The sequence below is a fragment of the Tricharina praecox genome (genome assembly GCF_024521635.1).
Source record: "Tricharina praecox strain CBS 144465 chromosome Unknown BZA05scaffold_30, whole genome shotgun sequence".
NCBI classification, from domain to species: Eukaryota; Fungi; Ascomycota; class Pezizomycetes; order Pezizales; family Pyronemataceae; genus Tricharina; species Tricharina praecox.
The window spans coordinates 205,923-228,489 of record NW_026250432.1 but is presented as its reverse complement, the minus strand read 5'-3'; the positions used below and the strand labels follow the sequence as shown (position 1 = coordinate 228,489).

Below are 22,567 nucleotides of genomic sequence, written 5' to 3'. Positions count from 1 at the left end.
GCGGTTGGCCAGCTGCAACCATCCATATCTCCAGCTCCTCCACCTATACCAGGTCAGATGCCTGCAAACACTCCACTAAATTACTACTAGCCATCATTGACTCTTCCGATGTCTCTATTCACCATGGAAAGGACCTTCGTCGCCCCGCGGATAAAATCCATTGTTTCGTGCTACAACTTGTGCATCCAATCCTTCGATCGACTCGCTAAGACCCTGCTGTCCCAGGACCAAGGGTTTTTTGATCAACGAGTAGCTCTTCGCGATGAGCTTGGAAGGTTCAGAGTCTGGGCCGGAAACTCCGGTGCGCATCGGACTGGACGAGTTTCCTTAGACCACCGACTGAGGGAGGCATTACACGTCCATGGGAAGGTTACAAACCTGTTGGATGATCTGGACAGAGCGTTGGAGGAAGGTGCGTATGGCGATGTGATGAAAGCCTAAGGTAGTACCTACGCCACTGACAAAGTCACAGCAATCACACTTATCACGCAGGAAGAAGGGCCATGGGATACATCGTCGTCGGACGCGTCTTCTGATTCTTCGCATACATCTCTCGATGATGGCCCTTCGAACACACATGAAGCTGAGGAAGAACTGCCATCCACAACAGAGCTCGAATACGCCTTCTTGAACATCACACACGTCGTTACATGTCTTTACAGATTCTCCGTTGCTTTGCGCCAGCCCGCGCCTCGCGACAGGCTTCAGAAATATGCCGCCATCGATGTCTCACACTACGATAAATACGATCAAGACCACGCCGGAAATAAATTCAAACAGGCACCGGAATACCTTCAGAAACGAATGGGGAAAGCAAATACTAGGCGTCGCCAGCTGCTTCAATATCACAAGAACCACCACGACAAGATCGCCGACTATGATGACGGCAACGACTTCCAAAGGAAAGAATCGGGTACGAGCATCACCGCAAAGAGTAGCCAAAAGTCTGGGACCCGAATAAATAGTCAAACGACTGTAACTACCTACAAAATCGAGAAAGATACAATGGACTGTGTCGGTGCGGCGTCTGAGGCCGGTCAATCTCAAACCTCATATACCACATCCAATGCTACCGAAAACGAAATCAGACTCCAGGTTCCACCCCCTCCAAGTGGTGCTATGCTTGACGGTGAAACCCCGTTTCAGTGCCCGTACTGCTTCTCCCTAGTAACTATGAAAAGCACGCATCATTGGATGTAAGTGTACTCTCGTCTCAGCCAACCATCATGCATGCTAAATCAATTGGCCAGGAAACACGTATTCAAAGACCTAAGACCGTACATATGTACATTTGAGGACTGTCCGAAACCGGATCAGATGTTCGAGTACCGGCGCGATTGGTATGAGCACGAAGGACAAGTCCATCGGAGAGAATGGTTTTGTGCTGGCTGTAAACGAATATTCGCCTCAAAAGACAAGCTAGTCGATCACCTGCGACAGAGCCATCAGGATGAGGGCCAGGAGTCGGAGCTGTTGGATTTAGCTGAAAGGTGCGAACGAACTATTGTCGCTGGACTGCAACCATGTCCATTATGTTCGGAAGAACGTTCTCCTAAGCGGCTTCGAGGACATCTAGCTCGACATATGCAGCAACTGGCCTTGTTTGTTCTTCCACTCAACGTCGAGCCAAAGTCCGATAGCTCAGAACCTGGTGATGCCCAATCTCTCAAGACCACAGCTGACGGAAGAGCTACTGCTCACCTCGATGATTCTTCGGATGAATCCGACTTGGCTTTCGACTTAAACCCGGACCGTGATCACACGGAGGAAGTTTTCCAGGACCTTGTCGTTTCCGGCAACAGTGATCACACAGATGAAGTTTTCCGGGACCCTGTCGTTTCCGGCAACAATGGAAACGTAGATAAAGAGGGGGCCGATAGCAATCACTTCGAACTTCTGCCTACAAGCTTCCAAGGGGGCGGAAATGTTGGTTCGTCAACCTGTTCTCTGTTCAGTGTTGTGGCGAGGCAACAGTGTGGCTGATGCGCGCATTCTAGGTACAGGACTTGGTGGGATAATTTCCTACACCCCGTCCCCACAACAGGAAGCCTTGAAAGAGTTTGGTAAGTTAGAGAGAGGTCGAATAGAAGTTCATGTAACTGATTTGCCCTAAAGCCGAAACTTACATCGCCTATGACGCCGCATTCAACTCACGGCGTTTTGAACACGAACCTACATGCTCGTATAACACTCAAGTTGACCCCATCAGCAAAATTATGCGCTGGTCGGATGGTCCAACTGATGCGTCCATCTTTTGGTTGAATGGCGAAGCTGGAATTGGAAAGTCCACCATAGCCCGGACGGTTGCACGCATGTGGGCCGATGAGAAACGGCTTGGAGCGAGTTTCTGCTTTGTAAGGGGTTGGGGAGACATGGCTCATGCTTCGAAATTCTTCACTACCCTCGCCTATCAGTTGGCGTGTGTGCACCCTAACATTGCCACCGGTGTGTATAAAACACTATGCGACTACCCTGATGTCCCCCGGCAAAGCCTCAGGGAGCAATGGAAATATCTCATCCTTGAACCACTTTCTCGACTGGATGGTGTATCCCACCCACAGTCATTGATACTGGTTATTGATGCGCTGGATGAGTGCGATGACGAAAACGATATCGCGCTCATCCTTCTCCTTCTTTCTCAAGCGGGAACTCTCAAGTCCGTGCGGTTGCAAGTATTTATAACTAGCAGACCGGAAGCTCAGATTCGCTATGGCTTCGACAATATACCGAAAGCTTGCTTTACAGTTTTTGAACTTGATACAATCACAAGCCTATCCCGTCTCGTTGAGAAAGCAGATGGACTGGCCTGACGAACCAAGCCTATCCCGTCTCGTTGAGAAAGCAGATGGACTGTTCGGCTACGCTGAAAAATTATGCCGATTCATTGGGGATTCATTGGGGATACGAGTGGCTCTCCGCCTGAATGCCTCGTTTCTGTGTTGGAGGCATGGCAGGCGGATCGTCAATGACACAACTTGATATCCTAATCGGGAACGCGCACATATACTAGGTAGCTCGTACAGTCGCTCGCAGGGTGGAAGGATGAGAAGCGACTTGGGAAAAGTTTCTTCTTCTCCGGGGGCCGGGTAGATCTACTTCATTTCTGGGTTGATGGCTGTGTTCCTCGTCAATCCATTCACAGTTTTGTTTTTCTTTCGGTTTGTCGTTTCTTCGAGAAGTGTGATTTTTGGGGCGTTTCTGTTGGGCGGGTTAGGCCGGTGGATTTCAGAAGGGTTCTCTTCTTCGTTTCTTTCCGTTTCTTGCCAGTGCTGGAGCAATTTTATTATCTTTTGTCTCTTTGTGGAAACCCACTTCCCAATGCGCCGAACAAAATGTCATGGCCATTCCAAACCTACGTAGTTAGTGTATCGTATCCAGGGACGGCTACGGCGACGACGAGTGAGATCCTGTCTGTTCATGGTGTAGAGTTCGCGATGTTTGCTATCACATGTCTCTCACTAGATATGGTAGGTACCTAGTTGTTGTGGGTTGTGGTTTGGGGGATACGAGATACAACGAGAGCGGCGGCAGCGGAGGGAGCAATGGCAGTAGAAGAAAGGCGACAGGCAGGGGAACATATTTTCCTCCCCACCCCCAAAACCTCGCACTGCCGGCTCCAGACACCCCAACCCCAACCCGGGCCTCGGGCAGAGTAATAGATAGACTGGGACGCGGTGAGAGCCAGAGTGGAGGAAAGAGTACGGGCTAGACGGCCGGAGATTCCGGCACACGCTGGAAGAGATGTGGCGTTAGACTAGATGCAGGAATTGATTGGGGAAGGGTGCATTGATGTGGGGTTTTGAGAAAGACTGACGCTTTTCCTTTCCATTTTGTCATCTCATTGTTCGTCTTTCTTTCTATCTTTCTTTCTATGTGCGGATGGGCCGGGCGGAGAGCAATAGGGAACCCACATCGAGCTCACGGCCAGCGGTCGGAGACGTCAGCCATGGGGTGGAACCGGACGCGTGTATAGTACAACCATGATCTGATAAGGTCGAATGCTATGATGATCAAACAAAAACAAAAGATACGAGATACAATGTCATCGACCGGGAGTGGCAGACGCAAAGCCGCCTCGTTCATCGTGTGGACGGGGTCCGATACGTACCAAGTACCTAGAGTATCTTACGTAGCGCTGTCCAAGCGCCGCTTCCGAACACACGTGACCTCCGTCGTATGCGCCGACGCGGCAGGAAACCCGCGTACTGCGTTGGCGGAAGCGTATAACTAGCACTCTCCGTGGCGCCTACGATGCGTTTCGATGCTGTTGGATACTCTACTCTAGCGCGACGACGTGCGCAGAAACGACTAGCCGCTGTTAACATACAAGCAGACAGACGCTGCGGGCAAGGGGGGGATCACTTACTCTACTATACAGCGCAGTGCTGCTGCAGCCTGCAGTGCGAGTTGTTGGGTTAGGTTTCCAGCGTTTATTTCGTATCCCTCCTGCCCTGTCAGAGTTTTTCTGGCTCACAGAGACTCCAATCGTGCGTGCGAGCAATGAGTCAGCGCCTCCGTCTGCGCCTGCTGCCTGCTGCCTGCTGCCACTTCCGTCAAGATGGGGGTTCGCACTCCTAAGTCCGCAGTGTCCGCGATGGCCGGCAGAAAAGCTGCTGCTCAAGCCTCACGGAGCTGAACTGATCTGAACTGGTCATCATGACTGATACTGCCATAAAGATACGTACTACCTACACAACTACCTGTATAAATATACTTAGTAGGCTACTGCTATCTGCGCGCTGCGGTCTGCGTAACTTCTTACCTACACATAGAGCGCGGCTGTCCACAAAGCGAAATTTACACCCAAGGGTAGGGAAGTATTTAGGTACATTAGGTACATAAGGTACTCAGTTGGGCACCTACACCTATTTATGCACACCTCGATTCTCCAGGCTCCAGGCTCCAGCAAACTCTACCAATTTCCAAAGGCTTACTAGTACTCCAGCGAATGACGAAGACAATAGCAAACGAGATGAAGCACCTGATCGTCCCGCCGGCTGTAATTCCACCGCCCGCTGGAGCCTCGCGGTCGACAATTGACACACAAACGGTGGAGTGGTGGTATGTACAATACTCTACATATGCAATTTTTCAATCGCCATCCAGATGCAGGGGCAGCGCACGAACACACGGCGTGCCACGATACGTACCACGCAAGGCCAAGGCTGCGGGGGGAATGCTCGCGCGACTTTTTTTTGCCCGGTAGTTACTTCATACATACGGATTCCATGGTCGGCCACGTAGGTGGGTATGTCACCTGGTACTATACGATACCTCCAGCCACACAGACGCGACGCTGACTCGTAGCCCAATGGAATCGTTGGAATGTGCAGCACGGAATCTCGATTCTCCGCTCGAGGCTGTGGCTGGCATGGCACGCTCAGCCTTACGATAGAGTATGACTACGGTTGTTAGCACTGGTGACACTCTACTGTACTGTATCTACGAGTACTGTGATAGCTCGCAGCCGAGTCAGCCTCAGGTGGGGCTGTAGGCTGCAGTCAGCCTATAGCCCGTATGTGTAGCCCGTATGTACTATAGCCTGTAGTTGCCTTGATCGCGAAATTCGACCTTCGCGTGCTGCAAATAGAGTACGGTATCTAGACTTTAGAGTAGAGACAACCCTTCTAACAGTGACAATGATAGTAAGATACCGCACCGCACCGCGCAGCGCAGCGCCGCCACGACCGTCAGCCGCAATGACCAAGAACGCAGCCCGTCGCTGCCTACCACTAGTAATCCTGCTGCACCGCGGTCTCGCCCTCGCCCTTCCCCTCCCTCTCGCGAGCCCTATCTCGCCGACCACTCAGCTTACGTACATCACGTACATCACGTACTTTACATACAATTTTCTTACACAGAGTACTTACATGGGGATTCGGGAAACGTGAAAGGAAGCCTGCAAGCCTGCAATGCACCGCCACGACGGAATAATCGCAACCGGACTCAGCCCTGCAACAGTGAAACGCATCGCTTGTTTGTTTGTCCTCCCCCAATATTGCTGGCGAAAAAACGGATCCTACATAAATCATGCGCAGAACCCAACATCTGCCGCAATCCAAATCTTAACTCCTCAACAATATCTCAGACAGCAGCCCGCATCAACCCCCCCAGAAAGCATCGCATTATATCGCACCGCATCACTCATCGCATCGCATCGCATATATCCGTACATACCATCCATCCACCGCACCGAGACGCCAATACCCGCCGCGCCTCTCACACACACAACACACACAACACGCACACATATCTACTCTACATAATGCCGCTGCACACACTCCTCATGGGCGTGCGCATACAGCTCGTGCGGCTGCGACGTAGCCGACGGCGCCACTCATCCGCGAGCATGACGCGGATGGGGTTCGAAGTGTAGAAAGGAATTGGAGGAGTTGGGGGAGTTGTACTACTTCATGGAAGGACGGGCGGACGGGCGGGGAGTGATACCAAAACACAACACAATCGAAATCACGAGGGCGGGCCGTGCCAATTACAATCAGCACATTACGACGGCGGCCGTCAGCCGGACTAGACCACACTACAACACGGGAATGCTGCGATGGATGTTCGGGATCGGCAGATTGCCTAGTAGGGGGCCGGTGCGGTGCGGTGCGAGTCGGGTCGGGCTAGGGAGTCCACCTCCCTACCTAGGCTGGATGGGATGGATGGAATGGATTGGATGGGGTGGGGTGGATTGAGGATGGGGTTTATTGGGGATGGGGATGGGGATGGGGATGGGGATGTCAACGTATAACGCTCCACGTTAAGGTTTTTCGGGACTGCGCATTGGAGCATTGGAGCATTGGACGGGGACATCCGAGGTTGGGTTGGGATCGGCGGCGTCGGCGCTTGTTGCACGGGGGACTTAGAAGGGCCCACAGGGGAGGGGAGAGGAGGGGAGGTTAAGGGATGAATCATGACATGACAACAAAGTGGGGGAGTTCTGTTTTTTTTTTCCTTTCTTTCTTTCGTTCTTTCATTTGGGCATGCTTCGGGTTTTCGTTTTGTTTTCTTTTCTTTCTTTTTGGGCTTGCTTCGGGTTTACTATGCTTTCGGGGGTTTTTGTTTTTCGGCGTCCTGCGTTCGCGGAGTTGGGTGTTGGGTTTTGTTTCGGATTGCTTTTCTACTCTATGTTAGAACATGCATAAATGGACGGTAGTTATGCTAAGCACCGTCGGCCGAACAATGGTGACTGAAAGCTGAACACTGAACAGCCCTCGTGAATCGTGAGAGCCAATGGGTTGGTAGAGAAGTAAGCAGTTGTGTACCAGACACAGGAGATCGACAACGGAGGCAGCCGTACAGGCAGCCGTACAGGGGCTGTACCGGGGAGAGGGGGCTGGGCGCCCCCGCTGTTGGCGATAGGCGACAGTTATGCATTGCATTGGACGGTCTTCCTTAGGGTTTATGCATGCGTGTGTGGAGGCTTCCGGGGTACGCCTGCCTTTTGGGATAGGCTGCCCCGAGGCAAGACCTTATGACCGCTGAGGCTGCAATGCTGCATACTCATGGAGTAATTCGGCGGTTCCCACCCAGGTGCCAGGTGAAGCCAAAGCTCGCATATCGAATCAGAGTGTGCCTGTGTCGGTGCTGTGTCGGTGCTGTGTCGGTGTAGTGTTGGTGCAGTGTCAGCTGTGGCTTGACTGATCGGCCCCGTGGTGTGTGGCTGTTATACCTATCTGCCCAGTAGCCAGCTGCAGACTGTGCCTCTTGACGTGGGGATTGTTTATGTAGTCATGATCTCGTCCTGCCGTCACAATAATCCCAATCTCCCCCTCCTCCCCCGCCACAACGGAACATCCTCCGCAGTTTTGTTTGTTTGTTTGTTTGTTTGTTTGTTAGCACAATCTCCACCCGACAGTTCGCTGTTGTATTATTCATACTCTACCTGCCTACATACCAACTGCACACCAGTATGTATTCAGCGAAAAGGAGAGGGGAGGGGAAGAAAGTGACCGATCGTATCGCGGACTTGCTCGCTCGGAGGGACTGAGTCACTGAGACAACTTGCCTACACCCTTATCGTATGTAGAGTACGAGTACTAGAGTAAATCTTACTATGCGTCCATCGGTGATTCCGAAAAAGCAAGTACGAGTACGGTAGAGTACTCTGAAAGGAAGCCTCAAAAAGTGAGCATGTCGTATCGTGGTTGGCGTAGGTTTTTTGCTACCGGTATCTACTCCGCACCAAAGACGCTTTACCGCCACCGAGCCGTGGACCAGACGACTTATCTTCGAGAGTGAGCCGGGCCTAAAGGCGGGTGCGAACTTCGAAGCCTCCATACATAGAAAACCCCAAATTCGCGCCGACCGCACAGAGAAGTGCACAATCCGCGCTCTTGGCCAACTTGGCCTACCAGGTGCTACCAGGTGCTACCGGGCGTGGGAGAAACCCGGCCAATTATAGGCGTATCCCGACTCCCGACTCCCGACGGACATCGACCGAAAAGTTGACTACCGGTAGTTCCTCGGACTGCGCTGCACTGTAGAGAACTAGCAGGTAGTGCGCGTCTATATTCCCTGAACACCGACGATCGTCTTCGCCCGTCCAATCGATTATCGATCTGCCCAGCCAGAATAAAGAATAAAGAATAGAGTCAGGGTCTTCCTTGATCACCGATGACGATGGTTACATACTTGCAAAATCACAGCGCCAACCAGGCCTCTCTTTCGATCCTCGCCGTACGCGCGCACAACATGCGTGGTCGGTCACCCGGAGGCTGGAGCATGAGGCTTTATTCTTTATTCTTTCTCGAGATTCGAGGTTCGCTGCAGTTATTCGTCCATACGTGCCGCACTCGACGCACTTGACGCACTCGACGCACCGATGGACCGGAGGCGCGGAGAGGGTGGGATGCGGACCTGTGGCGTTCTACTCTAGATGCGGCCATCATTGAGGCTGGAAGCGGGATTGCAGGCGGGACTGCAGGTGGGGGGTGGACATTGGACTGCACACCTGTGGCGTCCTATGCAGATACGGACATTGTCTGGACTGGGACTGGAAACGGGGTGTGGCCTGCGGTCCTGTGGCGTCCTAAATGCGGTCAACGGTCATTAAGTACTGGGGCTGGAGTCGGGGTGTAGCCTGCAGAGCACTGCAGGCATGTGGCGTAGACGCGGTGATTATTGGGCCCTTCGCCTCCGGTTCAGTTCAGTTCATTTCGTCTGTGATCATTTCGTCTGTGGCTGCTGACGGGATCCCATTGTTCCCAATCCCGCGACGTGGAGACGAGGCGGTGGGTGGGTGGAAGATCGGTCGTCCAACGCACTTGAATGGAAGGATGTGGTGGGTCGGTGACAATTTGACAATTCGCTTCATATGTACAGTAATATGTACCGTACATACGCAGCCGGATTCGGTGAGGTGAGGTGAGGTCGAGCGGCGTGGCGGAGTCGCAGTGGCTGGATGGCTGGCTACACCCGTGACTGGGGCACGAGCCACGAGCCACAGGGCTGCATGAGAAATCAAGGCCCCCCCACCCCCAGCAGCCCCGCTTGAAGACGTCTGGACTCGGACTCGGACTCGGGAGTCTGACTGTCTGACAACGAAACCGTGCCAAATAGTTTTTGCACTCTAGTTCACGAGGTAACTAAATGTAGATCTCTTCCAGACGATCTGACGATGACGATTTGGGATGTTAGGGTTGGACTGCTCAGTGCTCACTGCTCAGTGCTATTAGTGCTCGCTTTATAAATTTTACAGACCTTTATTTGTACATACTAGAGGTCAGATGGAAGCCGCCCGGTAAACAAATGCAAATCCAAGCATACCAAGCAACGATCGTGAGCACAAGTGCAGGCGGTTTACCTATTTCGCGGCACAGACTCAGCGCTGTCTGCTGTCTATCGTGGTCAAACGCTCACGTAAATACTCCACTCTACAGTAGAGTACCAGTACATACACGCGTCGGACCGGGGGGGGGGGGACGCAAATGATTATAGTACCTTCGCGACCGAGACGGGGACCGCAGTGCATTTCTACTCTTGCATCCGGCCGCCCTTCAATCTCTGCCGAATCCCGCACGATATATGGGCGAGTCGCTCAGTTGATTAAAACCAACATTGTGCAAGGCCCCCTCACTTTCACTTCTCAGCCATGGTTCGTGAGCATGTAGCCGTGGGCCTTGGTGGCTGATAATCAATTCCACACGGTCCACTGCGTAGGGACTAATACCGTAGCAGGCACAAAAAAACAGAAATCCCACCACAGCGATAATGATTGTTTGGAGGGCCCAGAGATATCGGAGACACACTGGTGACTGCACAGTGGACGGGGTTATTCTTAGCGCAAAGCGAGCCGCGAACCAGTTATTTTTGTGGCCTGGGGAAAATAGGCTATCGGCGAAGGAGCTAGCCGGGCTGTCGGCGAGAGGCCTAGCGTGAGTCGCCAGCCCATGCTCCTTCCTGGCTCCCGCAGGCGAGATTGCCAGAGAAAAGCTTGGCCGAGATCCGTTTAGTGTGGATCTCTAGCGTGGGCGTGCAACCGCCGTGCCCGTGGCTGGCAGGTGTGCTGCTGCTGCTGCATTTCGAACCACACATGCATCATTGCTTCTTTGGCTGCCGGGTTTCTCCTCAAGGCTGCCTGTCTGCTGCACGACATGAAAAAGTGTGATGGGCCGTTAATTTCTCTGCGAGAGAAGGACTGCATTGAATGCAGAGCCTGGTGGCTTGCCCACCCGATGCGGATCGTGAGTGTTGGGGGGTCCCCGAGGTTGTATCTGATGGAGGGCGCCGAGAAGTTCTGCGGGCGGGAACCGTAAGGGGCAGCAATTGGGAGGGGATTCAGCCACAGTGAACCAACTGACTGGCCGTGATCGCTCGCAGGGCGCCGTGGCTGTCTTGAGTCTTGAGGGTGTCACCCGTCCAGCGGAGAACAACGAGGGATCCACCGGCAGGAAGACTATCTAGAGTGGAATTAGCGGCCTGGACCAAGCCGAACAGAGGGAGGAACGGGCGTGCGCGCGGGACAGACAGACCATAGGAAGTGGCTGGAATTGATTTTCGGCAGGGAGAAGAGGGTCGGCGGGGCAAGCCGCAAGAGCCAGATGTTGGAGGAGGGAGGGGGGACGAGGGAGGGATCATTGGAGGGGGGGAGGGATCGTTGGAGGGTGCAGCCTTTGCCCATCCCTGTCCATGTCGTCGTGGCCCATCCATGTCCCTGGCCGAAGAAACTCGGAAAGCATGCAACACACAAATCCAGGCGCCCGCATACTGGCATGCCTACCTTCACCTGGACACATTGACGGTAGATAAATAACGTGTCTCTCCTCTACCAATCCAGACCCACTATCCCAACCAACCGGTCAGGTTCCAGTCTACTTCTTTAAAGGTCTTCCTTCCTTCCTCCGCCTGCTTCCTTCCTTCCTCCGCCTGCTTCCTTCCTCCATCCAGACGCCTTCCATCTTCCATCCTCCTCCTCCCCCTCCAACTCAATCTCCGCTCGCCTTCCCAGCCGCACCACGACAAAGATGCAGTTCTCCATCAAGTGCCTCGCCATTGTGCTTGCCGGCTTCGCGGCGGTCGCCAGCGCCCTCCCAGGGTCCCGACGAGACGACAACGATGACGATTACGAGGATTCCAGGGTTGCGAGAGTGACCGGTTGCAGTCTGGACAGAGCGGTCATGCCGACGATCCAGCAGGACGGATGTATGCATTCCCCCGATCCTTCCCTCGTGGCGGGCCCCCAGCACGAGTCAATCGGAAGCTAACCTCATAGCAGATGCAGAGCTCTCGTCTCCCTCACCTCGCACACCCAAGCGAGTCGTCCTCGGCAAAGGAACGCAGAACTACACCTGTTCCACGAGCACCGCGTCCGTGGCACCAGCGGCGTACGGAGCGTACGCCCTGCTGTACGACGCCTCATGCCTGGCGCAGAACTTCCCCGCAGTACTCCACTCGATGCCGGCGATGCTCCTGGCCATGGAGGAGAAGAAGATCCGCGCGCTGCTGGGATTGTGCAGCATCATGGGCGACAAGAAGGTCGAAGTCGGGCTGCACTACTTCACCGACGCCACCACGCCCGTCTTCGAGTTCACCAAGAGCGGCAGCAGCGACATCTTCGTCGGAAAGAAGACGGAGGGAGTGCCCGCCCCGTCTGCTGCGCCGCAGGGCGACCACGGCGCCGTCGATTGGCTCAGGCTCTCGGCCATCGAGGGTACCCGCGGGTTCTCCGACGTCTACAGAGTCAACACTGCAGGAGGAATGGCTCCCAGGACGTGCGAGGGCATGCCCGCAAAGTTCGAGATCCCGTACGCTACCGAGTACTGTAAGTTTTCCCCTCGCTTTTACCACTCGCTGGAACCGAATACTAACGTGGACTTTGCTCGACAGGGTTCTTTTAAGTTTTTTCCCGGCCGATAGACCAACCACCACCACCTCCTGGCTACCACCGCCATTTACCTATTTCCGAACATATACCTCTTAATTTCCTTGTGACACTACGACACACGCGGGCTAGGTGAATGCGGGAGAGTGAAGTCGGGGAGGCTAGAAATGCGTGGATTCCTGTACCTTCATTGTAAATACTTGTATAGTTACCTTTTTTTTCTTCTCTTTTTCTCTCTTCCTTGCAGCATATCTTCTGTCATGGCGCTCTGGGCGCACAATCATTCGTTTTTTTCGGTCACGGGGTCGGGTCTGGTTGGGTGCGGGGTTTGCGATTGGCGGCATTTGTTGTTTTTTTCTTTCTTCTGAGAGGTTGTTTTCACACGGAGTCTTTGAATTAATGCGGTTCACACTCTTGAATCCTTTGCCGCCATGATCTATGATGCAAAACCGACTATCCGCACGAGGACTTGTGCACGAGGACATGTGCACAAAGACATGGCACATGTGGCATACAGAACGCCATGACGGCACACAGAAAGCCACAACGGCACACATGACGCCATCTACTCGGTACATAGAGTGCCTCGAGCCCCTCTGAGGACATGATTTGCGGCGGACATGATTTGCGGCGAGCAATGGACAATGGGCGTGCGTGGCAGACGCGGCACGGCACGGCCAACCCAACCGCTGTGGGCGCATGTATGTACTCTACTCCCCAACGTACCTCATGTACCATCGACCCGCCCAGTACCATCGACCCGCCCAGACTCTGCGCAGACTTGACAGCGCAAGTCCTTGGCTTTTCTCCCGCTCTCGAACAAGTACAAGATCCCAACGTACTCCACATAGAGTACGCGTGCGTGCGGCGTACTCTATGTAGAGTAGAGTAGAGTATGTACCCTACACCATGCGCCTACCATCTGCCACCGACCTGCCACCGACCAGTCCCGGGGACGGGTCTGCGCCACTACGGCGCAGACGACGACATCTATCATAGAGTAGACACTCATGCAGGCGGGTAGGTGTGCGGGCAAGAATGCGGACACTGGCGGTCAACGGCTAATGCTTGTCTTTGCAATGCGTGTACGCCAAACTTGCGGGGACGGGCGGTGAGGGCACTGGGCGGGCGGGCGGACGGGGTATTTACACAAGGTAGAGTACGGGTGTATCCCCGGTACGGGAGTTGGGGGTTGCTCGCGTGGAGAGTACGGTATTAGAGTACAAGTCTCGACCCCGGGCGTTTACCGGATATGCACTGTGCAGATGGGAAACGCGATATGCATACGGGGAAGGGTGAAGAACATACCGCGAAGCATCGAAACACGGAGGTTCGTAGGAGCTGAAACGCCAGCCTGCTGGTTGACGTGACATGACGTGCAGCCGGGGGATTTTTACCGGGCCCTGTCCGTGGGAGGATGGGATTGTTTCCCTGCCCCGCCCCGCCGCGTGACGTTCGTGAGCGATTCACTCCCCCTCCTCCTACATATCACTACGTAGGTACCGCATCCACCGTGCCGACATCCACTCAGTACATACCAGCCGAAACGAATTCTGCCGTGGGTATGCTAGAATTCGAAACGCCGCCGGCTGCATAAATACGCCATGCGTACATATGTATGTATGCAGGGCACATCCATCCATCCATCCATCCAGCCGTGTGGGTACGCGGGAGCCGGGGTGGTGTTGAATCTTGATGCTGGTGGTGGACCGTGGTGGACGTGGTGGATGGTACTATACATCGAAATATTTTTCTGCAGCCTCGGCCCGCAGGCCAGGATCAGCCTGCATCCCCAAAATACGAATGTGTATGATGGAAGCGCTCGCTCGCTCGCTCGGAGATAAAAAAACATACCTGGTATCCATAGTACGTACTCTAGATAGATGATACCTACGGTACGGAGGGTTGCTGGGTTCGTCATAAGCGAAACCGGGAGAATCTTCAAGCGCGCGTAGGGATGTTATCCTTGGCGCGGCTACATGGCGGGGTATCAGTGGACAGTGGGCACTGGATATTGGCGGGTGGACGCGGCCTTCCAGGGCGGCTGGGAAGATAAAGGGAATGGAAGCCTGGAGGATGTGGGGGTGATGCGGCGATTGAAGTGCGCTGGCAGAGGGTCGGCTGCGAGATCTGAATAGGTACCTATCGTAGGTACATACGCTGAGACTTTGATCCTGAGAACGCCACCGTGCGCGGCCTCAGCACCGCTGCACCGCTGCACTGGTAAACCTGAGTTGTTAATGCAATAAGTACGGTGACGTAAGATAAGATGTGGTGGAATGACAGTGAGCGCGAGGACCGATAGCAACGGCCCGCTGATTGGCTGTTGCGCTTGTTGCGGTATGTGTGCGGTTGCAGTATTGTCGTCGCAGAAGCACTTCCTGTTGGGCACATGGCATCGACCTGGTAGACACATGTATGTAGGTATAATTCTAGCGGATGTCGAAATACCTCAACCTCGATACGAGAGTGGCTGCACTCTGGGTCGGCTGCTGATACGTAGTATGTACAGTGTAGATGACCTACTTCTGGGCGGCGTGACCTGGCTGCTGTGTACCTGTGTATCATATATACTTCCATGGTCATTCATACGTTAAAAAAAACTCGCTGGTAGGTATGTACCGTACCGTAGGTCACGGTGAGGTGGATGATGCCGTTTGTCGTGTCAGCACAGCTGTTCTGCAGTCGAACGTCATGGGACGAAAACGGCACGGATTCCACGTGGAGACTGACCATGCATGGTCCATATCCATCCATCCATCCATCCATCCATCCATCCATCCAACTCAGGAATCATGTAGTGGAGGTTGTGGTGGAAGCCACCGAAGGGCTGAATGGACGTTTGCCGCCCAAATCCAGCTGCGGGCCACCGGACTGCGTATGTATGTATGTACGTACATACTCGTAATTGTTTCTTCCACTGAATTCGCGACTCGTGACTCGTGAGCTCTCCATTCTGGCTGCGTGAATTGTTGATCTGACATGTACTTCTAAGCGTGTGCGGTGTGCTAGTGTCATGGTGTCAATATAGGTACATTATTAGGTAAGTAGTATGCACTCACGCCATGGCGATGCGAGGACCTCGAGCTGGAGAGGTGAACGTTGAGGAATGGCGAATTGCGCGCAGGACAGCGAGGGGGGTGGTTCGTGTGAAAGCCCATTGAAGTTTGTGAATACCGCTTGCTTGCATGCTTGCTTGGTCTGGGGGGACAACGTCGAGGTTTAATATGTAAGTTCGACACTCCGTCCTTCGAGTTTTCAACGTGTGATGTGGAATGATAGCCTTCACTGTGGTGCGACTCTGACATCTGTTCCTCGTTGCGCGCGCATTTCGCATGCGTTCTCGAAATATCTCGGACATACACCTCCTTCAAACACGATTGACTGGCGGCCTGAGGGGTTCTCACTCTCACCGGATGGGGGGCGGGGACGTCGAGTAGCGAAGGCGTGAGCGCCCCACCAGGCCTCGATCGGTCAGCCGTCAGCCCGCCCACGGATCCAACGATCAGCTTGACGTGTGGCACAGACACAAGCACCCGCATCTGGGATCCCGACAAGCCAAGCACCCCCCGCCATCCATTTGCGGTCCTCAATCAGAGCGGAGGATGTGGTCGTACCATGTGCATACGTAAGCAGTCAAATTGTATAGATAAAGTACCATACATACGGTTACACGCACGTCGCAGACACTGGTTAGTGCGGTCTCGAAATAAACCGGAACGTAAGCGCCCCGAGTGATGGTGTGTGCCGCCTGCGGGGTGAACGTTCAACGGGTACGTAACGTCGTAACCTGGGGTGCGGGGATGCTATTTTTGGAGCTGGGCGGTTGCGCCGGCGGCAAGAGTGCGGCGATCGTATGTAGCGTGCGGGTGCGGGGTTGATGTGACGCAACTTCAAAGACGGAATTCACCCCATCAGGTGTTAGTGCAGTTCAGAATCAATGAGGATTGTCAGGACCTATGTATCCATCAATGCCAAATAGTGGTTTTGCGAGGGCTCTTTGTCAATGCCTATCCAGGCCTGACTAGAAAGGAAGCGCACACAGAGGAGAGAGAGGAGATGAGGGGTTGGCCGTCTATTCGATAGAGGATGAACAAGACAGAATAAGAAGAAGAAGAGGAGGAAGAGGAAGAGGAAGACCCCGCCATGCCCGCCAACGTTGATGCGAACTACTAACCACATTCGTTTTCTCCCGCCGACAGCTCCTCCATCACTCTGCCACAGTGTGCTCACTCGGCCGGTCACAATCACCGATTAAGTACCGGTATGTACGGTATGCACGGTATCCCGCCCCGAAATCGGTGCCCAGAGCAGGACCTAAGTAAACGCACCGCATGAACGCCAAGAGAGGATATTTTGTATTATGTATGATGAGGTCGCCGTAGTGGCAAGCAGGCAGATCTTAACTACTTCTTAGCGGTTTCACCTCTCGGGTTCATACAGCCGCTGGGAGCGAGTGGAACAACAAGATAAGACGAAACAAAGACGAGGCCGAAAATACCCAGCGGGCTGGGGGGTGGAGAATATATGTACTTGGCTCGATGCCGCGCCCAGTGATCCTCCTCCCATATTTACCTGTCGATAGCCATCTCTATGTCCCCTCCCCTGGGGCCTACATTCCTCCGAAAATATCGATGCCAGTATGTAATTATTTCCTCCCCTCTCTTCCTACTCCATCCCCCGTCTCGCCCCAGCGTCCCGACCAACAGGATGGCAAGTTTCAACTACGCCGCAAATAAGTACATACCTTGCTTGCACTGTGTGTTGAAACTGGGGGCTTGAAGGCTTTTAGCTAAAGAGGCTGACTCTGGTGAGAAGCCATGAACAATCCTAAGCAGTCACAAAGGAAATGAGGGCAGTATTCATACGTACAGTGGAAAGTAGCAGGGACACTGGAACAGGCAACAAGACGCATAATATCAACACTGTGCAGTGCCTTACGATCAAGTGATAGTCCATGTTTGCCATGTGTCCTCGGACTCAAATAGTCACTCGTGTACGGCCTACTAGTACCTACTACTATAGTTACCGGCACAATCCCTTATATCTACAAATACTTATGAAGAAAGTAGCCCAGAGCACAATTTCTAGGTGACCATTGCACCGTCCCGCGCGTCCCGCGTACCACCAGCTAGTCTCGCGTGTCATAAGGAGTCAGGAGGCCGGAGTCGGGCTCAGCATCAGAGCCATTGATCTTGAGCTCGCCGAAGCGCAACCGCCATCCCAGTGCCGTCCACTCGAGCCGTCACTCGAACCGATCACTCGAGCCGATCAATCTTGGGCCAGCAGGCAGCAGCCCTGACCCTCTGATCCGCTGATGGGTGTCGACCGGATTAGGCTAGGAAGCTCGTCCGTGTCGGTGTTCCTTCCGTATTTCATCTGCCTTTTCCTTCATGCGAAATTCACCAGCTGTATAGCCCTTCTTCGTGCAGTAGAAGCATACGATATCCTGGTCCGCGGTTTCCGGCTTCCTGTCGTAGGGCTTACCACCGGTGTTCTTTCTGCGGCCCTTGATACGCTTCGCATATTTTCCCGAGTTCCTCGCATTGGTATTGGTATTGGTCGCCACCGCCTGAACAGTAGTACCGGCGGCGGTGTTAGGGCTCGACCCAGCCGACGCGGCGCAAAGGTTTCCGGCGGCTTCGTGCTCGATCAGGACTGCGGCGACCGAGTCGAGGGTATGGTCTTCCAAGCCGGAATCCCTTTTCAGGATTATGCCGACTATGTGTACGAATGCGTTGGGAAGGGTTGTGAGGAGGCGCATGAGTACCGTCCTCTCATCTTGCTCGTCCGGGGTTCCTTCCAACTCCTGTTGTATGTCGCATAGGTAGGTGATGTACTCGGATACCGGCGTTCTGGGTTGCATCGATGAGTTGTGGAACCGGATGAGGGTGGCGACGCGTGCTGCTGCAGAGCAGTCGAGTCGCTGTCCGAGGGCTTCCTATGCGCGTTGCGGGTCGCGGTGCCCAAGGCCGCTGATAAAGGTGTGGATACGCGGCTCGGTGGATTGCCGTATCATTCCGAAGGCTTTGTTCGACCGTCTGGAGTAGTCTCTGCCGAGGGCAAATGCCATGTCGGCTGGTGCTCGTTCTAGGCCGAGGACAATGTTGAGGGCGTCGTCCATAACGAGGAAGTCCATGAGGTTGTGCTTCCACGGGTGGTAGTTTTTTGCAGTGAGTACGGGTGTGGAGCCGTGTTCGCATGTGTAAATTGCGGTGAAGTCGGTCATCGTGGGCGATCAACCGTTGGGGAGAGGATTGAAGAGGAGGAAAAGAAGAATAAAGGATTGATGCGGGTTAAAGCGTTCAATCCGGGCTCATAACCTGTTGAAATATTTGCGTAGACAGGTGATGATATTCTATTCGATACAGAAGAAAAACCTATCGCATACGGCAAAAACCTCTATTTTAAGACTGAGGGGCCACCTAAGGTTGGACGCCGAACAAAGTTGGCCGCTCATCAGAGTCCGCTGCCGCGTAACTATATATTCGTTGATAGTCCATCGTGGCCGTCGAGACTCTTCCACCGCCAAACCTCAACTCGTGCCGAGATCTCCAGGCAACTAAAGTTTGACAGTTTGTATGGGCCTTGACTGGCTCACAGGAAGGAGTTGCTGTCCGTTGGGATAGCATGGCTGTGGTTTGTGGGAACGAGTGTGTTCCTGTGAGTAGGTAGTCCACTAGCCGCCCGGAGGATCGGTGGTGGGTGCTTGGAACATTCGGTGCGGTAGCGGGTCTAAGTTCAGTTTTATTTCTCTCTCTCTCTCTCTCTCTCTCTTGTATGTACCTGTAGCTCCCAGACCTGAACAGATCACTTCACTTCTCTCTCCATTTCAATCGTTTCAGTGATCACCTCCATCATCCATGAGTCCCTTCCAACATGGTTGGGGCTCAAGACTTGGTGGTATGTAGCTACCCGTGTTGGTAGTTGGTAGTGTAAGCGTTTCATATGGACGATAGGAGTGTGTGATAACTGATGATTATTTAGGGATCGCAGTGGCTACATAACTAATGGCTTTCTCAACTCTCGAGTCGTTTCTGAATAGGTGGTTGAACAGCCCACACACTTTAGTGTAGCTAGGTGTTTGAAGCAGGATCAGCGTGAATGAGCTTTGCAAAGCTGGGTTGTACATGCGGTACAACACTTCTCCCGCGTTCATATCTTTCCTCACCGAGTGCACCCTCATAACGTCCAACTTCCAAGACCTCTGAGAAGGCTAATCGTTTTCCGCCATTAACATATGGGTATCCCTTCATATAGTATTGCAATCTCATATCCCACCTACAGGGCAAAAATAAAGTCAAAACACCGAATGAACTAACTATGGTATGAACACAACACCCCAAACACCTCACACCGCACAACACCCACGTAACCTGCTCCATCCACCCACCAATTACCACTATATAGCCCACAATCTACTAGTACCTACTACCCATGATACCCCGGCGGCCCCTGCTTCCTCCACCTCTCATTCGGCCTAGCCTGCTCGTCCCTTCCATGAGTAACCAGTACACCTCTCAGCATAGTATCCATCTCGACGATTTCCCAATCGTTACTCAGCTCACCGGCGAGCTCCTCGACGTAGCCCACCGGCAACCGCTCCAGTGCCGTGTAAATGGTATTGGAGAGGGTTGCAAGGTCCTCGGCCAGCATGCGGAGGCGATCGACGGCTGTTCCTTCGTGCTTGAGAACTGCGCGCTGCGCTAAGGCGCTGTGGTATTGCTGCAACGCCACTATGTTGCTTTGTTGTCCGTCCGCTGGTGGATCTTCTCGCTGCTGCGGATGTTGTTGATGTTGATGCCCCATCTGGCTGCTGTGGACGGGAGGATGCATCTGCCCCATATGCATGCCCTGCTGCTGCTGCTGTCCCATCTGCGTGCCCTGCTGCTGCTGCTGTCCCATATGCATTCCCTGCGGCTGCTGCCCCATCTGAACACCCTGCTGCTGCTGCTGCTGCGGGGGGTGAAATCCTCCGGCCGCTCCACCCGGAGAGCCATAACTGACAACACTATCCCTCTGCCTCAGCAGGGGCACCTCCATGGCCCCGGGTGGCACGACCGGCTTCGGATTCCGGATTGATATCGCGGGGCTAGGGGGCGTGATTGTCCCCTGATGCCCACCATGCCCACCGTGCCCACCATGCCCACCATGGACGCGCACGATCTGCGTAGTCACCATCCCGCTGTTACGTGGTGCGTTCAAGCCCGTGTTCACCGTCAAGCCGGTAAATATGGGATCATTGTCGAGGGCCGTGAAGGTGGCAGACACGTGTGGTTCCTCGTCGTTCGACTTTACGCGTCTTGCTCGTGGAGAGAGCTCGTCCTCGGTCATGGAGAGGGGGCCGTGCGATGTTGATGACATGAACGGAGGAGTCGAGGAGCGTTTGGCAGAGGGTTTCTTGGGGGGCTCTTGGGGCGGTGAGCTGAGTGGCGAGACCGACGGATCTATATTGGACGGCTGCGGCCTCTTGACCGGTGTTTTCTTGCCGGTAGGCACCTTGGTGTTTACTTGGCTCAGGATTGCTTGCCCGAAGTTGGAGTAAGCGGATGTGTCCTTGTTTACCGGTGTGGACTGGCGAGGCGTGGGCTGGCGAGGTGTGGGCTGGCGAGGGGCGGGTTGGTGAGATGCGGGCTGGTGAGGTGCGGTATTTGTAACGACTTCGAGTTGCGAGTGAGGTGGTGAGTGGGCGAAGCGAGTGATTATGAGTGATTTTTCGAGCACTTTTGGCGGCGGTGGCGGCCCGGGCGAGAATGACAACGGTTGACCCGATTGTGATGCAAATGGGTGCTGAGGTGATGACCTGTTGGTTACTGGAGAGTTTGGCTCAGCACACAGCTCGACATGGGATGCGATAGGAGGAAGCTTCTGAATGTGCATCTGATTGGTCGGAGTTCCGGTTGAAGGGCGCTTGTACTGCTGCATACCGGTGTCGATCGACAAATCCATATTATGAGGCTGTGGGGTCTGTGGAACTGGGTATGCGGTGATCATAGGTAGCTGAATGGGTGTTTGAAGTCGCTGCTGGTGTTGCTGTGGGGGATGGAATTGCTGAGGAAGACTCTGCGGCGATTGAGAAAGAGCAGGTGGATGGGCAAAGGAAGGGGTCTGCGGAATCGGATACTGCGATGCATGCGCTTTGGGGGCATCAGTAACTATTACGTGAATGGCCTGTGGGTACTTACGTGGTTCCCACGTTGTCTGCCCCGTCGCAGCGTTGCTATAGTAGTGTTTTTGCAGTCGCTGATCCCAGTATGCAGTCCAACCCGGCGGCAGCGGTGGATGCTGCTGGTGCTGCTGGTGCTGCGGCGTGGACCAAGCAGAAGCAGGCCGTCCGTCGTTCCTTAGTTGTTGAACTCGCTCGTTGCTGTTATACTGTTCATATCCGCCCGCCATTCCCTGGGTCGATAAGGTTTGTGAACCTCCGTAGTCTCCGTGCCCATGGCCACCATAAACCCGTGACGACTGTCTACTGAGGTGAGCGGTTTGCAGTTGTGGCGGTTGAGGCACAGGTTGCGGGAGCTGTGGATTGTGATTTTGATAGCCGAATGGCGATTGGCTGGGGCCAGCGCCGGACTGAGGTGGTTGTGGCTGCTGTTGCGGATACCCCGCGCTTCGTACAAGGGGACCGCCCATGGGCTCTGAGAGTTGGCCGGGGGGCCTGCCGTATAGCGGCGACGACGGGAATGGCTGATATCCGAGTGAGAGAGGTTGTTGCGGCGGACTCGTGTGCGCATATGGAAACTGGCCGTAGCTCCCGTGAGCAGCTGGCGTGGGTTCCCCGCCGGGCGGCAGCTGATAGCTTGGCTCTTGGTGCTGGCCATGCGGTTTTGGTTGCTGTGAATACTCATGGACGGCAGCCATCGTTGGGTTCGGGCTCGCGCTGAGAGAACGAAGGCGGATGTGAAGAATAGGTAGAGCTGAGTGTTCCCGTTACCTGTCCCCTCTTCCAACGAGGATCAGCCGCACTGCCTCCGCCATGCCAGCCGTGTGGGTTTCGTGTAGGGGTCAATCAGTGACACGGGGCGAAGCGAGACCCCAGCGCTCGATCGCGATTGTCCGCTAAATAAGCGTGGACACGTGCCATTTCTAGGACACGAATATATAGGGAAAGGCTTCCATTGCACTGTGCAGTGTTCAGTGTTGCAGAGAATGTCCAACAACTTTGTGATTCGGAATCAAGCCACAACTGTACGTACAAGAGGTGCCTGTAAATAATAGTTACATGCTTGCACTGGCGCT

At 54.1% G+C, this 22,567-nt stretch overlaps 5 protein-coding genes across 5 annotated transcripts; 4 read left to right on the top strand and 1 right to left on the bottom strand.

The window, feature by feature from the left end:
- BZA05DRAFT_173407 (uncharacterized protein) lies at positions 1–2,132 on the top strand. The gene is made up of 4 exons (XM_051479217.1): positions 1–412; positions 473–1,196; positions 1,251–1,930; positions 1,998–2,132. The coding sequence occupies exons 1-4, from the start codon at positions 109–111 to the stop codon at positions 2,111–2,113; spliced, it is 1,824 nt and encodes a 607-aa protein (XP_051335934.1). The 5' UTR covers positions 1–108; the 3' UTR covers positions 2,114–2,132.
- Positions 2,133–2,216: 84 nt separating this feature from the next.
- BZA05DRAFT_343095 (uncharacterized protein) lies at positions 2,217–2,810 on the top strand (the record flags this gene model as incomplete). The annotated part of the gene is made up of 1 exon (XM_051481068.1): positions 2,217–2,810. One exon carries the CDS (start codon positions 2,217–2,219, stop codon positions 2,808–2,810), a length of 594 nt encoding a protein of 197 aa, XP_051335933.1.
- A 3,924-nt stretch (positions 2,811–6,734) lies between these two features.
- Positions 6,735–7,168, top strand: BZA05DRAFT_409656 (uncharacterized protein). Its single transcript, XM_051484815.1, has one exon. The coding sequence runs from the start codon at positions 6,910–6,912 to the stop codon at positions 7,135–7,137; it is 228 nt and encodes a 75-aa protein (XP_051335932.1). The 5' UTR covers positions 6,735–6,909; the 3' UTR covers positions 7,138–7,168.
- A 4,164-nt stretch (positions 7,169–11,332) lies between these two features.
- Positions 11,333–12,731, top strand: BZA05DRAFT_438916 (uncharacterized protein). Its single transcript, XM_051486519.1, has 3 exons — positions 11,333–11,646; positions 11,720–12,265; positions 12,331–12,731. The coding sequence occupies exons 1-3, from the start codon at positions 11,469–11,471 to the stop codon at positions 12,339–12,341; spliced, it is 735 nt and encodes a 244-aa protein (XP_051335931.1). The 5' UTR covers positions 11,333–11,468; the 3' UTR covers positions 12,342–12,731.
- Positions 12,732–19,530: 6,799 nt separating this feature from the next.
- Positions 19,531–22,343, bottom strand: BZA05DRAFT_476876 (uncharacterized protein). The gene is made up of 2 exons (XM_051488279.1): positions 21,511–22,343; positions 19,531–21,462 (listed from the first exon to the last, which is right to left on the bottom strand). Exons 1-2 carry the CDS (start codon positions 22,187–22,189, stop codon positions 19,757–19,759), a joined length of 2,385 nt encoding a protein of 794 aa, XP_051335930.1. The 5' UTR covers positions 22,190–22,343; the 3' UTR covers positions 19,531–19,756.
- Positions 22,344–22,567: the final 224 nt, after the last annotated feature.